The 16722-nt window shown below is 53.5% G+C and overlaps 1 protein-coding gene across 15 annotated transcripts in view; it reads right to left on the reverse strand.

The window, feature by feature from the left end:
- The window catches only part of FBN3 (fibrillin 3), an 86470-nt gene that overhangs the window by 10475 nt on the left and 59273 nt on the right, over window positions 1-16722 (reverse strand). For 9 of the 15 annotated variants that reach the window (XM_054539533.2, XM_054539530.2, XM_054539524.2 and 6 more), the window contains 12 exons: window positions 16512-16637; window positions 15134-15286; window positions 14929-14994; window positions 14580-14705; window positions 13220-13339; window positions 12985-13107; window positions 12218-12415; window positions 11324-11449; window positions 9497-9703; window positions 7383-7508; window positions 5512-5634; window positions 5157-5273 (listed from right to left, as the gene is read on the reverse strand). In XM_054539533.2, coding sequence (XP_054395508.2) covers window positions 5157-5273; window positions 5512-5634; window positions 7383-7508; window positions 9497-9703; window positions 11324-11449; window positions 12218-12415; window positions 12985-13107; window positions 13220-13339; window positions 14580-14705; window positions 14929-14994; window positions 15134-15286; window positions 16512-16637 — 1611 coding nt within the window. Of the gene's footprint in view, window positions 1-2306; window positions 2514-3661; window positions 4391-5156; window positions 5274-5511; window positions 5635-7382; window positions 7509-9496; window positions 9704-11323; window positions 11450-12217; window positions 12416-12984; window positions 13108-13219; window positions 13340-14579; window positions 14706-14928; window positions 14995-15133; window positions 15287-16511; window positions 16638-16722 lie in introns of those variants that run through there. The other 6 variants (XM_063719892.1, XM_054539525.2, XM_054539526.2 and 3 more) reach the window with 4 other exon arrangements.

Genomic DNA, 16722 nt, shown 5'->3' on the forward strand with positions numbered 1-16722 from the left:
GAGTTTTGTTCTCATGGAAACCTGACAGTAGTGTGAGGTCAGTCAGTGCCATGGATTGAATGTTTGTGTCTCTCCAAAATCCGATGTTGAAGCCCTAACCCCAAGTGGGCTGGTATTTGGAGATTAGGTCTTTGGGAGGTGATCAGGGTTAGATAAGGTCATGAGGATAGGGCTTTTATGATGAGAATAGTGCCCTTATAAGAGACACCAGAAAGCTTGCTCTGTCTCTGCCAAGTGAGGACACAGCAAGAAGGCGGCTGTCTGCAAACCAAGAAGAGAGCCCTCACAGAACCAGCCATGCTGCCACCTTGATCTTGAACTGCCCGGCTTCCAGAACTGAAAAAAAATAAATCTCTGTAGTTTAAGCCACCCAGTGTATGGGTTGTCCGTGTGTGTGTGTGTGTATAAGCTATTGTTTTAAACTGAAAAGTCTGTGATCATCTTTCTATGTCTTTAAATATTCTTACTATTCTTGGGGGCTGGGTACAGTGGCTCATGCCTGTAATCCCAGTGCTTTGGGAGGCCTAGGGAGTGGATCATCTGAAGTCAGGAGTTCGAGACCAGCCTGACCAACGTGGTGAAGCCCCATCTCTACTAAAAATACAAAACAATTTAGCCAGGTGTGGTGGTACACGCCTGTAGTCCCAGCTACTCTGGAGGCTGAGGCAGGAGAATCACTTGAACCCGGGAGGCGGAGGTTGCGATGAGCCGAGATTGTGCCACTGCACTCCAGTCTGGGTGACTGACAGAGTGAGATTCCATCTTAAAAATATATATATACACAAACATATATATTTTTTTCTTACTATTCTTATTTGCATAATTTTAAATGGCCACCACATCTTCACTTGGTGTGGCTTTGCTCTGCTTCATTTAACGAACTGTTAATTTTGTTTTTTTTAGATAGGATCTCATTCTGTCTCCTGGGCTGAAGTGAAGTGGCACAATCTCAGCTCACTGCAACCTCCGCCTCCTGGGCTCAGGTGAGCCTCCCACCTCAGCCTCCTGGCTAGTTGGAACTACAGGTGCACAAGACCATGCCTGGCTAATTTTTGTATTTTTAGTGGGGACTACGTTGTCCACTATGTTGCCCAGGCTGGTCTCAAACTCCTGGGCACAAGAGATCCTTCCAACTCAGCCTCCCAAAGTGCTGGGATTACAGGTGCAAACCACTGTGCCCGGCCCAGTTTTTGGATTTGAATTTGCTAAGTCCCACGCTTGCAGTCTCTGGTATTTTGTTATGGCAGCCTGAGCTGGCTAAAATGGCCAGGTTGCTACGATGGTAGGAGGGCATTGGTACGATGGTAGGAGGGCATTGCTACAATGGCCAGAGAGCATTGCTACAATGGTAGGAGCCCATGGCTGGTATATTGCATTTGAACTGGGATTTTGAGGAATGAACAACAAATTCCTGGTGGAAAATTCTGCTTTTGGCTTCCTTGAGTACAGAGATTCTTGACACTAAGCATATATCTATGGAGATGTAGAGTCTGTCTCAGGGTCGGGCACAGTGGCTCACGCCTGTAATCCTAGCACTTTGGGAGGCTGAGGCGGGCGGATCACCTGAGGCTGGGAGTTCAAGACCAGCCTGGCCAACATAGTGAAACCCCGTCTCTACTAAAGATACAAAAATTAGCTGGATGTGGTGCTGCATGCCTGTAATCCCAGCTACTTGGGAGGCTGAGGTGGGAGAATCGTTTGAATCCAGGAGGCGGAGGTTGCAGTGAGCCACGATCATGCCCCTGCACTCCAGCCTGGGCGACAGAGTGAGACTCTGTCTCAAAAAACAAAAACAAGCAAACGAAAAGTGAATATCTCTTGGGAACAACAGACATGGGAACATGCAGCTTCTAAGTAGGAGTGGCCCCTGCAGCTGCCTGAGCTGTCACTTGAGGGGCCACAGAGAATAGCTCTAGACTCTGGCCAGAAGAAATGTCTGGCACAGCCAGGCACCGTGGCTCATGCCTGCAATCCCAGCACTTCGGAAGGCCGAGGTGGGCAGACTGCTTGAGCCCAGGAGTTTAAGACCAGCCCGGGCAACATGGCAAAACCCTGTCTCTACAAAAAACACAAAAATTAGCTGGGCGTGGTGGCGCACACCTGTAGTCCTAGCTACTTGGGAAGCTGAGACAGGAGGATCGCTTGAACCTGGGAGGTGAGATTGCAGTGAGCTGAGATTGCACCATTGCAATCTCCAGCCTGGGCGACAGAGCAAGACTCCATCTCAAAAATTAAAAACAGAAATGTCTGCCACCACCCACAGTTTCTTTCCCTTACATCTAGCAAAGCAAACCAAGTGTCAGGCTGGCCTACTGTGGTCATGTGAGTTTGCTCTTCTATTAATAGTTTAGTCATCAGCAAACAGGAACACCCTGAGACAAAATCCAAGCCACTGTCTGTTGTATCAATAAAGTTTTATTGGCACACAGACACGGTCTTTCATTTACATATCTCTCCCGCTGCTTTGATGCTACCATGGCAGAGTCCAATCATGGCGACAGAGACCATCTCAACTACAAAGCTGAAAATATTTACTCCTCTTGAGCCCTTTGCAAAAAAGTTTGACTTTTGATCAAGTTGAGCCTCACACCACCACCACCTGCCTGGCTGAGAATTTAAACTCGTTTCTAGTGAGAGAAGCAGTCACGTGTGAGCTTGCTCCACGGATGGTACCCATGTAATGCACGGCCCTGGTCCATGCAGCTGCTCACACATCCAGTGAAAACCTTACCTTTTTTTTTTAAATAGAGATGGGGTCTCACTGTGTTGCCCAGGCTGGTCTCAAACTCCCGAGCTGAAGCAATCCTCCTGCCTCAGCCTCCCAAAATGCTGGGATTACAGGTGTGAGCCATTATGCCCGGCCACAAACTTTAATGTTGCAGAAAAACAGAAATGCCTCTTGTTTCGAGAGTCTTTGTTCTCTCTCTCTGTCTTTTTTTTTTTTTTTTTTTTTTGAGAAAGCGTCTTGCTCTGTCCACTAGGCTGGACTGCAGTTGTATGAACACTGCTCACTGCAGCCTCAACCTCCTGGATTCAAGAGATCCTCCCATCTCAGCCTCCTGAGTAGCTAAGATTACAGGCAGGAGTCACCACCTCCAGTTAATTTTGTATTTTTTGTAGAGACGGAGTCTTGACATGTTGCCTGGGCTGGTCTTGAACACCTGACCCTAAGCCATCCTCCCAAAGTGCTGGGATTACAGGCGTGAGCCACAATGCCCAGCCAAATGTTCTCTTTTGGTGACACTTCACCTGATCCCTCTCTTAAAACTGAAGCCCTCTCAGGAGGCTGAGGTGGGAGGATCACTTGACACCAGGAGTTTGAGGCTTCAGTGTGCTATGATCACATTTGTGAATAGCCACTGTACTCCAGCCCGGGCAACAGAGTCATTAAGAGACTCCATCTCTAAGAAACAAAAAACAAAAACAAAAACAAAAAACCCAGATGTGGTGAGCCTGTAGTCCCAAGTACTAGGGAAGCTGAAGTGAGAGAATTGCTTGAGCCCAGGAATTTGAGGTTTCAGTGAGCTGTGATCACATTGCTGTATTCCAACCTGGGTGACAGAGCAAGACGCCATCTCTACAACAAACAAACAAACAGACAACATAACCAAAAACCACCACCACCAAACCTCTCCCCACCCTCCAAAACAACCCTGTCGCCCTCTCCTTCTTTCCTGAACTCCTGCTTTTACTTTTTCTTTCTTCATGACACACATCACCTTTGAACACACTATTCTGTTAATTTTTTGTTTGTTTGTTTGTTTTCGAGACAGAGTCTTGCTGTGTCCCCCAGGCTGGAGTGCAGTGGCATGATCTCGGCTCACTGCAACCTCCACCTCCCAGGTTCAAGTGATTCTCTTGCCTCAGCCTCCCAAGTAGTTGGGATTACAGACGCCACCACCACACCTGGCTAATTTTTGTATTTTTAGTAGAAACGGGGTTTTGTCATGTTGGCCAGGCTGGTCTCGAATTCCTGGCCTCAAGTGATCTGCCAGCCTCAGCCTCCCAAAGTGATGGGATTACGGGCATGAGCTACCACACCCAGCCACACCATTCTGTTAATTTCTTATTATGTCTGCTTCTAGTCTGATTCTGTGCTAGAAGGAAAGTTCCATGATGGAAGAGCCCTGTCTTTTATTTTGTTGCTATACCCCCAGGGTCTATAACAGGGCCCGACAAACCATTTCTGTTTCTGTAACAGGCTCTGTCCCAAGACTCTTCTCTGCCAATATAGTGCAAAAGCAGCCACAGGTGATTGTAAGCAAGCGGGCTTGGCTGTGTGTCAATAAAACTTTATTAACAAAAGCAAGCAGGGGGCCGGGCTTAGCTGGCAGCCTGGAGTCTGCCATCCTTTGGTCTGGAGCACTGCCTGGAACACAGTAGGTGCTGTCTGGGCAGATTAGTGGGAGTGTGAATGGGGCCACCCTTGACTAGGCTCTGCCTTTGGGGAAGATTGTGTTCCCTGGGGGCCACAAGACACTAAGAAACAATGATGGTAGCAGATGCTCTTGTGGCTTTAGCTGTTGAACTGATTTCCTCTTGGGACTATGTGAGACCTGGGATTTCAGGAGTGCTCTGGGGAGGCTCTGGGAGGGAGATCCAGCAGGGACTTGTCAGGGGGAAGGCAAGATGCCATAAGCCAAGGCCAGAGGGCCTCTCTCCTCCCAAAGGAGAGGAAGGAGGTTCTAGATGCCTCCAGGAAGCGAGCACTGAGGAAGTAACGACTTTGTTCTGATCACCCCCATGTCCCCAATGTCCAGTACACACTGGGTGCTTGATGCTATTTTTTTGAGACAGAGTTTCGCTCTTGTTGCCTAGGCTGGAATGCAGTGTCGTGATCTCAGCTCACTGCAACCTCTGCCTCCTGAGTTCAAGCGATTCTCCTGCCTCAGCCTCTCGAGTTGCTGGGATTACAGGCACCTGCCACCATGCCAGGCTAATTTTTTTGTATTTTTAGTAGAGACGGGTTTTCACCAGGTTGGCCAGGCTTGTCTTAAACTCCTGACCTCAGATGATCCACCCGCTTCAGCTTTCCAAAGTGCTGGGATTACAGGCGTGAGCCATTGCGCCCAGCCAACTTGATACTTTTTTGGTGAGCAAAATAACTAATGCTGGGGTCGTGCGTCACCTCCCGGTGAGGGGCAAGGGTCACTCACCGAAGCAGGCCTGGTGGCGCTGGGTGAAGCCGGGCGGACAGCGGCAGGTGAAGGCGCCCACAGTGTTGACACAGAGGAACTGACAGTTGTGCTGCCGGGAGGTGCATTCGTCCAGGTCTGCAGCACGGATGGTCCAGCAGGCTCAGGGCAGGGCCCAGTGGGGGGTTAGGGACTTCCCAGGGGCTGCCCTTGCCACCTCCAGGCAGAGGGGTGACAAGAGAAAGACCCCGGAGATGGTGCTTGACTCCATGCAGATGGGAGGGGGTGCGATTGCAGGGGACATGTCTTGGCCATCCCTTTGGGGCCCTAGACTGCATGCAGTGGCGGGAGTGGGGGAGAGTTGAAAGGACATCACCTTTGCAGGTCCTGCCATCCTCCTCCAGCAGGTAGCCTCGGGGACAGCTGCACAGGAAACTGCCCTTCGTGTTTTTGCAGAGGAAGGTACATGGCTTGGGGATCTGGCTGCACTCATCCACATCTAGGGAAGGACAGCGTGGTGTGGTGGGGCAGGGTTAGACAGACATTCCCTGGGGGTGTTCAGGAACTGAGGTCTCCACCCAGACCCCGACCATCTAAAATCTGTGGACTTACACAGGAATTAACACTTTTTTCTGCAAAAAGCCAGATGGGAAATACATTTGGTTTTGCAGGCCACACCATCTCAGACACAACTACTCCATGTGGCCTTTGTACTAGCAAAGCAGCCATTGAGGGTAAGCAGACAAATGTGCATGGCTGTGTGCTAATAAAACTTTATTGACAAGAACAAATGCAGGGCCAGACTTGACCCTCGGGCTGGAGTTTTCTTCCCGCTGACTTAGATGTACACTTGCTACAAAACGGAACTGAAAAATATCAGGATGTGCAAAATAAAAGGAAGAAATAACAGCAGGAAAATGGCCCAAAGGGGGTGGGGGTGGGAGAAGGAAAGGATCCTCCCTCCCTCCTTTCCTTCCTTCCTTCTGTTTCTCTCTTTCTTTCTTGAGACGGAGTCTCGCTTCATCACCCAGGCTGGAATGCAATGGCGCAATCTCGGCTCACTGCACCCTCCACCTCCCAGGTTCAAACAATTCTCCTGCCTCAGCCTCCCAAGCAGCTGGGATTACAGGCACATACAAACTGGCTAATTTTTTTTCTCTTTTCTTTTTTCTTTTTTTTAGTAGAGACGGTTTCACGATGTTGGCCAGGCTGGTCTCAAACTCCTGGCCTCAAGTGATCCTTCTGCCTCAGCCTCCCAAAGTGTTCCAGCATTACAGGCGTGAGCCACCTCACTTGGGCTTCCTTCCCTTCCTTCCTCTCCCTTTCTCTCTTTCTTTCTCTCTCTCTCTTTCTTTCTTTTTCTGTCTCTTTCTTTCTTTCTTTCTCTCTCTCTCTTTCTTCTCTTTTTTCTCTTTCTCCCCTTTCTCTTTCTTTGTTTCTTTCTCTCTCTTCCTTCCTTCCCTCCCTCCCTCCCTCCCTTCCTTCCTTCCTTCTCTTTCTTTCTCTCTTTCTTTCTTGACAGAGTCTCACTCTGTTGTCCAGACTAAACTGTAGTGGCATGATCTCAGCTCATTACAACCTCCACTTCCCGGGTTCAAACGATTCTCCTGCCTCAGCCTCCCGCATAGCTGGGATTATAGGCATGCACCAGCACGTGCAGCTAATTTTTGTATTTTTAGCAGAGATGGGGTTTCACCATCTTGGCCAGGCTGGTCCTGAAATCCTGGCTTCAAATGATGTGCCTACCTTGGCCTCCCAAAGTGCTGGGATTACAAGCATGAGCTACTATGCCTGGCCTGTTTTTTTTTTCTTTCTTTTCTTTTCTTTTTCATTTTTTAAGAGACAGGGTCTCACTCTGTCACCCAGGCTGGACTGCAGTGGCGCAATCATAGCTCACTGCAGCGTCAGACTCCTGAGCTCAAGTAGCCTCCCAAGTAGCTGGGGCTACAGGCGCATGTGGGACTACAGGCCACCATTCCTGGCTAATTTTTTTAGCGATGGGGTCTTGCTATGTTGCTATGGAACTCCTGGTCTCAAGTGATCCTCCCACCTCGACCTCCCAAAATACTGGGATTACAGTAGCGAGCCATCACACCTGGCCCTCAGTTGTCTGTATGGTTCGGGCACCACTTTGTAAATGAAAGCCTAACATTGCAAACTGGAAAGTCTCAGGGAAGTTGTGCTCAGGGGCTGTGCAGGAGGTGGCTGGGCTGGGCCAAGGGTGCAGGTGCAGAGGGCTGGGCTCACCCAGGCAGGTAGTAGCAGTAGCATCCGGTGTGTACCCGGCCTGACAGTGGCAGCGGAAGGAGCCGAGGCTGTTGATGCACTCCCCATGAGCACACAGGTGAGCAAGCATACGGCATTCATCCACATCTGGGAAAAAGCAGGGTGCAAATGGGGCTGGCTGGCTGCCTCGGGCCACCGAGGCATGTCTCCTTCTCTCGCCCAGCAGCTGTCTCCTCAAAGGAAAGTCCAGCCTCCCTTCCACACAGGCCACTGCACCCCAGCCCACGTGGACCCCATCCTCAGGCTGTGGATGACACCTGAGCCCACTGGACACGCCCATGAAGCTTCCAGGGAGGGGGACACACACCCACCCCTCCCCAACCTCAACAGCGACACCTCCTCAGTGCACCAACATGCACAACAGAGACACACAGTGCAACATGACACACCAGCCACACACCTAGATGCTCCTGCAGAAACACGGGAACACACGCCCACACTCAGGGACTCCCGAGTCTCCCCCCAGCCACACCCCCAAAAAGCCATTTCCTCCCCAGTCCTACTTTTTTTTTTTTTTGAGACAGAGTCTTGCTCTGTCGCCCTGGCTGGAGTGCAGTGGCGCGATCTCTGCTCACTGCAAGCTCCGCCTCCCGGGTTCACGCCATTCTCCTGCCTCAGCCTCCCGAGTAGCTGGGATTACAGGCGCCCGCCACCACGCCCGGCTAATTTTTTGTGTTTTTAATAGAGACATGGTTTCACCGTGTTAGCCAGGATGGGCTCAATCTCCTGACCTCATGATCTGCCCGCCTCAGCCTCCCAAAGTGCTGGGATTACAGGCGTGAGCCACTGCACCCGGCCCTCCCCAGTCCTATTGATGTCACTGCTGGTCACATGGATAACCCATCTTACTCTCAGTGACACACTCAATGAGACACGTTGATGTCCTTATGCTCGCTCACACGCAGACACTCACATACCTGCCCTTGTACACTCACCCAAGTCCACAACACACAGGCCGCTGGCTCCCTCTCACTGCCTTCTACTTCACAGATGAACACAGTGTATACTTCTCACCCAGCTGACACACACAGACACACACTGGCTCCCATGAAGTCCGGAACGAGCTCTCACTCACAAGGAACACACACTGGGCCGGGTGCAGTGGCTCACGCCTGTAATCCCAGCATTTTGGGAGGCTGAGGTGGGTGGATCACTTGAGCCAAGGAGTTCGAGACCAGCCTGGCCAGCATGGCAAAACCTCATCTTTACTGGCCATGGGACAGCCAGCCTCTCCCACGGCCCCAAAGGGGTCCTTTGGGTCTGTCAAGGCCCTCTTGCTTTTTATTTTTATTTATTTATTTTTTTGAGACAGAGTTTCTCTGTTGCCCAGGCTGGAGTGCAATGGCGTGATTTCGTCTCACTGCAATCTCTGCCTCCCGGATTGAATGGATTCTCCTGCCTCAGCCTCCCGAGTAGCTGGGATTACATACACACGCCACCATGTCCAGCTAATTTTTTGTATTTTTAGTAGAGATGAGATTTTACCATGTTGACCAGGGTGGTCTCAAACTCCTGACCTCAGGTGATCCGCCCGCCTCAGCCTCCCAAAGTGCGGGATTACAAGCGTGAGCCACCGTGCCCGGCCTATTTTTTAAATTGTTTTTGGAGGCGAGGTCTTGCTCTGTCACCCAGGCTGGAGTGCAGTGGCACTATCTTAGCTCATTGCAGCCTCAAATTCCTGGGCTTAAGCAATCCTCCCGCTTCAGCCTCCCAAAGTGCTGGGATGACAGGTATGCCACTGGGAGGCAGAGGTTGCAGTGAGCTGAGATTGCACCACTGCACTCCAGCCTGGGTGACAAAGCGAGACTCTGTCTCAGAACACACACACACACACACACACACACACACTGGCTCACACACCTGCTCCCTCAACCCCCCGAGTTCTTCCACGCATATGGGGCACATGTACTGGTTCTCATATCTGCTAGCACAAAGACACACACACATACACACACACACACACACACACAGTATGGCTCACACATTCTAGCACCTGCTGCAGTACAGACACATGACCTTGAGCAAACTCCCCCGTTTCTTGCCTCCCTGGGGGTCCCGAGGGCATGGGCACCCACCTCGGCCCTCAGCAGTGTAGCCTGAGCCATGGGGGCACAGCTTTCTGTAGGCTGAGGTGCCAGGCAGGGGACAGAGCTCGCAGCGGGGCCCCCAGCCCCGGCCACCCCCACAGCAGCACTCAGCCCTGGTGACAGCCTCACTGCTGCTGGACAGAGACTGGCACGTGGTCTGCAGCACCTCGGCAAAGCAGGGCCCCTGCCGGATGTCTACGGAGAACAACGGGAAAGACAACAGTCACTCCAGGAGGCTGGTTTGGGGGCAAAGACTGAGCTTGCTTTGGGGCAAGCTGTATTTTGGGGATGTTGGGGATAGGGGTGTCCAGGAGGGAGCTGGATACACAGGACAGATGGCACTAGTGGGTCACCGGCTAGGGTTAGCTCCCCGGAAGTGGGAGATCTGGGGAAGGTTGGTTCCAGGGTGTGGCGCCAGTGAGGTTGGAGGAAGCATGGAGGGGGCATCCTGCTCCTCCAAGATTTAACAGAAGGGACAGAGGGAAGAGGGGCAGCAGGGGAGCACTGGACATGTGTGTCCGGATTAGCTCAGCAACCCCCTGGGTTGCCCGTCTGTGCCCCAGGCCCCGTCCCTGCCTTGGAGAGCTCCCAGGCAGTGGGAGGGACAGGCAGTGGGGGGACAGGCAGTGGGAGGGACAGGCAGTGGGAGGGACAGGCAGTAGGAGGGGCAGGCAGTCGGAGGCGCAGGCAGTGGAGGGGACAGGCAGTGGGATGGGCAGGCAGTGGGAGGCACAGGCAGTGGAGGGGACAGGCAATGGGAGGGACAGGTAGTGGAGGGGACAGGCAGTGGGAGGGACAGGCAGTGAAGGGGACAGGCAGTGGGGGGAACAGGCAGTGGAGGGAATAGGCAGTGGGAGGGACAGGCAGTGAAGGGGGCAGGCAGTGGGGGGAACAGGCAGTGGAAGGGACAGGCAGTGGGGGGGACAGGCAGTGGAGGGGACAGGCAATGGGAGGGACAGGCAGTGAAGGGGGCAGGCAGTGGGGGGAACAGGCAGTGAAGGGGGCAGGCAGTGGGGGGGACAGGCAGTGGGAGGGACAGGCAGTGAAGGGGGCAGGCAGTGGGGGGAACAGGCAGTGGAGGGGACAGGCAGTGAAGGGGGCAGGCAGTGGGGAGAACAGGCAGTGAAGGGGGCAGGCAGTGAAGGGGGCAGGCAGTGGAAGGGACAGGCAGTGGGGGGGACAGGCAGTGGAGGGGACAGGCAGTGGGGGGACAGGCAGTGAAGGGGGCAGGCAGTCGGGGGGACAGGCAGTGGGAGGGACAGGCAGTGGAGGGGGCAGGCAGTGGGGGGGACAGGCAGTGAAGGGGGCAGGCAGTGGGGGGGACAGGCAGTGAAGGGGGCAGGCAGTGGGGGGGACAGGCAGTGAAGGGGGCAGGCAGTGGAGGGGACAGGCAGTGGAGGGGACAGGCAGTGGAGGGGACAGGCAGTGGGGGGGGCAGGCAGTGGAGGGGACAGGCAGTGGGGGGGACAGGCAGTGAAGGGGGCAGGCAGTGGGGGGGACAGGCAGTGGAGGGGACAGGCAGTGGAGGGGGCAGGCAGTGGAGGGGACAGGCAGTGGAGGGGACAGGCAGTGGGGGGGACAGGCAGTGGGGGGGACAGGCAGTGGAGGGACAGGCAGTGGAGGGGACAGGCAGTGGGGGAGACAGGCAGTGGAGGGGACAGGCAGTGGAGGGGGCAGGCAGTGGAGGGGACAGGCAGTGGAGGGGACAGGCAGTGGGGGGGACAGGCAGTGGGGGAGACAGGCAGTGGGGGGGACAGGCAGTGGGCACCACATGGTAGGTGGTTGCATCCACTGTGCCTGTCCAGCTGCACTCACCATGGCACTCAGTAAGGGTGGGGCTGGGCTGGAATCCCTCATCACAGTCGCACCGGAAGCTGCCCGCGGTGTTGACACAGCGGCCATTGACACAGAGGTCAGGCTGAGCACGGCATTCATTGTCATCTGAGATGGGAGGGGTGATGCAGGTGGACGGGGAGGCCACAGGCAGCCAGCCTCTCCCACAGCCCCAAAGGGCCCCTTTGGATCTGCCCAGGCCCTCTTGCTTATTTTTATTTTATTTTTATTTTTATTTTTATTATTATTATTTTTTGAGACAGAGTCTCACTTCATTCCCCAGGCTGGAGTGCAATTTCCTGATCTTGGGTCACTGCAACCTCCACCTCCCGGGTTCAAGCAATTCTTCTGCCTCAGCTTCCCAAGTAGCTGGGATTACAGGTGCCTGCCACCACGCCCAGCTATTTTTTTTTTTTTTTTTTTTTTTGTATTTTTAGTAGAGATGGAGTTTTGCCGTGTTGGACAGCCTGGTCTCAAACTCCTAACCTCAGATGATCCACCCGCCTTGGTCTCCCAAAGTACTAGGATTACGTGAGCCACCGTGCCCGGCCTTATTTTCATTTTTATTGTTTTTGGAGATGGGATCTCACTCTGTCGTCCAGGCCGGAGTGCAGCGGCACCGTCCTCCCACTGCCTGTCCCCTCCACTACCTGTCCCTCCCACTGCCTGTCCCTCCCACCTCCTGTCCCCCCCACTGCCTGTCCCTCCCGTTCATTGAAGTCTCAAATTCCTGGGCTCAAGCGATCCTCTCACCTCAGCCTCCCAAAGTGCTGGGATGACAGGTATGAGTCACTGTGCCCAGTCCGACCCTCTTGCTTTGACCTCTCCCTTCCACAAGGGGTTCCCTGCACCCCTGAAGCTCCAGTGCCCCCATACCTGTGCAGCCCTCCCTGGAGCCAGGCAGGGGCCGCATGCCTGGGGGACAGACACACGCGAAGGTACCGATGAGGTTCTTGCACTCCATGCCCCGGGCGTGGCAGTCCTGATGACCATCTGCACACTCGTCCACATCTTCGGATGACCAGGGACAGATGGTCAGCCAAGGCCAGGCACCCCATGGCCTGGGGTAGGGACCTGGATTCCACCCTACGTCAGTCCTGGTGGGACCTGAGTGAGTTCCCTGCAGGCTCTGCCAGGTGTCCATCCCTCCCAGGAAGGGAGCCCCCAGCTCCTGCCCAGCCCCAGCCTCCAAGAAGCTGAGGGAATCAGGAATTGTCCCCCAAAGCTTGCATCCCCTGCCCATGTCAGGGTCTGTGAGTCTGCTCATGGCCCCTGGAACACGGACCCTGAAACAGCCCCAGAGACACTGAGTCCCAGACCAGGGTCTCCCACCCTTGACACTATGAACATTTGGGATAGGAAAGTTCTTTGTGGTGGGCGGCTGTTCTGTGTGCATTGCAGGATTTTTTTTTATTTTTTATTTTATTTTATTTTATTTTTTTGAGGTGCAGTTTTGCTCTTGTTGCCCAGGCTGGAGTGCAGTGGCATGATCTCGGCTCACTGCAACCTCCGCCTCCCAGGTTCAAGCGATTATCCTGTCTCTCAGCCTCCCAAGTAGCTGGGATTACAGGCGTGCGCCACCACGCCCAGCTAATTTTGTATTTTTGGTACAGACGGGGTTTCACCATGTTGGTCAGGCCTACCTCGACACATGGCCCCGTCCTCCCGCAGGGTGTAGCCGGCTGGGCAGGTGCACAGGTAGGAGCCTTCAGTATTGTGGCAGCGGAAGGCACAGAGCAGCGGGTTCAGGGAGCATTCGTCGATGTCTGGGGAGGCCAGTGGAGGTGCCAGCTGGGTGGGGGCTGCTGGTGGGACCCCCATGCCCTCCCCCAGGCATCTCCATCTCATGGCCCAGGTCCTGGGCAAGCAGAGTCGTACCCTCGCAGGTCATCATGGGGCCAGGCTCAAAGCCGTCAGCACAGGCACATTCGAAGCCTCCAATGACATTGGTGCATGTGCCTTGCCCACAGGGGTGGCCGACAGAGCACTCGTCTGTGTCTGGGTGGGAATAAGGGGGCGGTCAGCGTCTGCAGAGGGTCCCCCATCCTCAGTAGCATCCCATCGGCCTGCCTGTTGACACCACAGATTGGATAGGGCCAGATCGAATGCACCTCTAGTCTGGCTATGGGGCAGGCAAGTGGTATGTGTTTAGTGAATGAATGAGTGAATGTGTGAGCAAGTGGGCAGGTAAGGGAATGCATGAGTGAGCAAGAGAGTGAGTGAATGAGCAAGAAGTGAATGAATGAGCCAGTGAATGAAGGAGTGATTAAACCAGTAACTGAAACTGAGGCAGGAGGGTCATTTGAGCCCAGGAGTTCGAAAAGAGCCTGGGTAACATAACAAGACTTCATCTCTAAAAAACATATAAGTGAGTAAGTGAATGAATGGTTAAATGAATAAGGGAATGAGTGAGTAAAGGGCTGAATGAGTGGGTGAATTAGTGAGTGAGTGAATGGAGAAATCAGCAAGGAAGTGAATGAATGAAAAAGGGGGCAAATGAGGAAACGAATGAGTGACTGAATAAGTGAGTGAAAGCATGAATGAATGAGCAAAGGAATGAGTGGGTAAATGAATAAATGAGTGATTGAATGGGTGAATGAGCAAGGAGGCAAATGAAGGAATGAATGAATGAGTGAACAAACAAGCAAGTGAATGAATGAGGGAGCAAACGAGTGAATGGGTGAATGAGTAAATGAATGAGTGAGTGAATGAATGAACAAGTGAAGGAATGAGTGAGCAAAGTAGTGAATGAGTGAGTGAATTAGCAAGTGGATGAGTGAGGGAGCAAATGAGTGAATGAGTGAATAAGTGAGTAAATGAATAAGTGAGTGAATGAGCAAGTGAATGAATGAGGTGTGAATGAATGAGGGAGTTAGTGAATTAACAAGTGAATGAATGAACAAGTGAAGGAATGAGTGAGCAAAGGAGTGAATGAGTGAGTGAATTGGTAAGTGAATGAGTGAGGGAGTAAATGAGTGAATGAATGAGAAAATGAATAAGTGAATGACTAAATGAATAAGTGAGTGAGTGAATGAATGAGCAAGAAAATGAGTGAGCAAGTGAATTAATGAGTGAGTGAAGCACAGAGGGAGGAAAAGTGAAGAGAGGAGAGAGGCAGTGGGTAAGGACAGGATCTCACCCACTGCCTGGCGGGGGTGGGTGTCTTCTCTGCCTTGCTCTGCTCCTTCCTGTCCTGGGAGGGGTCTGGGACAGGGCTGGAGCAGGGCTGGCCACTCACCCACACAGTTGATGCCAGTGAAGTCCAGGCTGTAGCCAAAGGGACACTCACAGCGGAAGGATCCATCGGTGTTGACACAGACGCCGTTAGTGCAGACGCCAGGGTTCTCTGCACACTCATTCACGTCTGCGGATGGCAGGCGTTGCAGACATGGCTTCTGTCACCATGCAATCCCCAGAGCCCTGGCCACACTCAAGGCCCCAAGGGGACAAGAGCCCAAGCCCCAGGCTGGCAGGGTCCAGGGCCACCCAGGCTCTCAGGGGGAGCCTGAGACTCAGAGACTCAGGCAGTGCGGAGATGGATCTGGGTGGCCCAGAAGGGGCTCTTAGCACGTGGGTGAGGGGCTCACCTTCTCGGAAGTCATCCGGGCCTGGGACTGCCCCGTGGCCAAAGGGGCAGAGCTCCTGAAAGGCAGCTGGACGGAGAGGGGGAGGGGAGCCAGAGTCAGGGCCCAGGTGCAGCCCCCAGGCGTGTACAGGGAAGGATGAGGGAAGAATGAGAGAGGAAGGTGAAGGCACATCATCCAGGGAGGCTGGACAGGGGTGGGCACTCACCGCTGCCCTCCTGGGGACACAGTTCGCAGGGGTCTCCCCAGCCCTCCCCAGGCCTCTTACTGCAGCAGCAGCGGGTCTTGGTGGTGTTGAAAGCTTTGGGCACCGAGCACTTCCCAGCCTCAAAACGGGTGAAGCAGAAACTCTGCCGTGTGTCTGTGGGGTGGGGGCTCCATTACCCTGATTGAAAGCCACTGGCGGTGCCCACCTGCCCCTCTGACCTCCCGCACCCCAGTCCTGGTGAATGGGTTGTGCTGATCCTGCCAGTGGCCAATCAGAACATGCCATGCCCCTGGTCATGGTGACTGGTTTGAGTATGGACATGTGACCTACTCTGGGCCAATGAGGATCTGCCCTGGGATTTTCGTTGTTGTTGTTGTTGTTGTTGTTGGTTGGGTTTTTTTTGTTTTTCTTTTTTCAGATGGAGTCTTGCTCTGTTACCCAGGCTGGAGTGCAGTGGCATGATCTCAGCTCGCTGCAACCTCTACCTCCCAGGTTCAGGTGATTCTCCTGCCTCAGCCTCCCAAGTAGCTGGGATTACAGGCATGTGCCACCACACCCGGCTAATTTTTGTATTTTTAGTAGAGACAGGGTTTCACCACATTGGCTAGGCTGGTCTCAAACTCCTGACCTCAGGTGATCAGCCTGCCTCAGCTTCCCAAAGTGCTGGTATTACAGGCATGAGCCACCGCTCCTGGCCTGCCCTGGAGTTTTGAGGGGACAGCTGGAATCCCACCCCACTTCATTGCTTTGGGGTGTCCTCATGCCAGGAAGAAAGATCAAACTCGGTGGTTACTCTTGGATCAAAAACCCCTTCCTGGAGAGGCAAAACGACTGATTCCAGAAAGCCTGAGGATCCAAACCCCCAATCCTCGGCTCTGGTCACCTATGAAGTTCTCACCAGCAGGCTGGGGTCCCAGCCTCCCAGAACAGCAAATATTCATTGAGGTGAACTGCAGGCTCTGCTGTCACCTTTATTGCCCCCGACCTGTGAGAGAACAGGCTGGCTCAAGCTGGATGAGGTTAGCCCACAGTAGACAAGGCTAGCCCAGCTGAAATGGAGCCAGCCCAGAGTAGTCTAGGCTAGCTCAAACTGGACAAAACCAGACCATTGACAGCCTATAGTCGTGTGACCAATACAAGGAAAACCTAAATAAGCACACACCTAGCTCAGAATGGACAAGGTTAGCCCTCCGTAGACATGACCTCTATAGCCAAGAGGTTGCTGGCACTAGCATAACTCTGCTAATGCAGAGAGACACCTCTGCCTGGTCAGAGCTCCCAGAGGGTCATACAAGAAACCACAACCCTCTTTTCTGGGCGATCTGACGCTTCCCCGCCCCACTTCCCACCGTCTTCCCTAAGCCCTGTGCAGACTCACCAAAGCAACGGTGCCCATTGTCAGAGAGGACAAAGTCAGGTGGGCAGAGGCACTGGAAGCTCCCAGGGCTGTTGGTACAGGTGCCAAAGAGGCAGAGGTTGGGCTCCTCTGAGCACTCGTTGATATCTGGAAGGGCAGGGACATGAGCTGGGTGGGGGACAAGTAGGACCTCTACCAGTGGGGAGAGGACTCAGCTGTGAGAAGGGGCAGA

This window comes from Pongo abelii, chromosome 20 (genome assembly GCF_028885655.2).
Source record: "Pongo abelii isolate AG06213 chromosome 20, NHGRI_mPonAbe1-v2.0_pri, whole genome shotgun sequence".
Taxonomy (NCBI): domain Eukaryota; kingdom Metazoa; phylum Chordata; class Mammalia; order Primates; family Hominidae; genus Pongo; species Pongo abelii.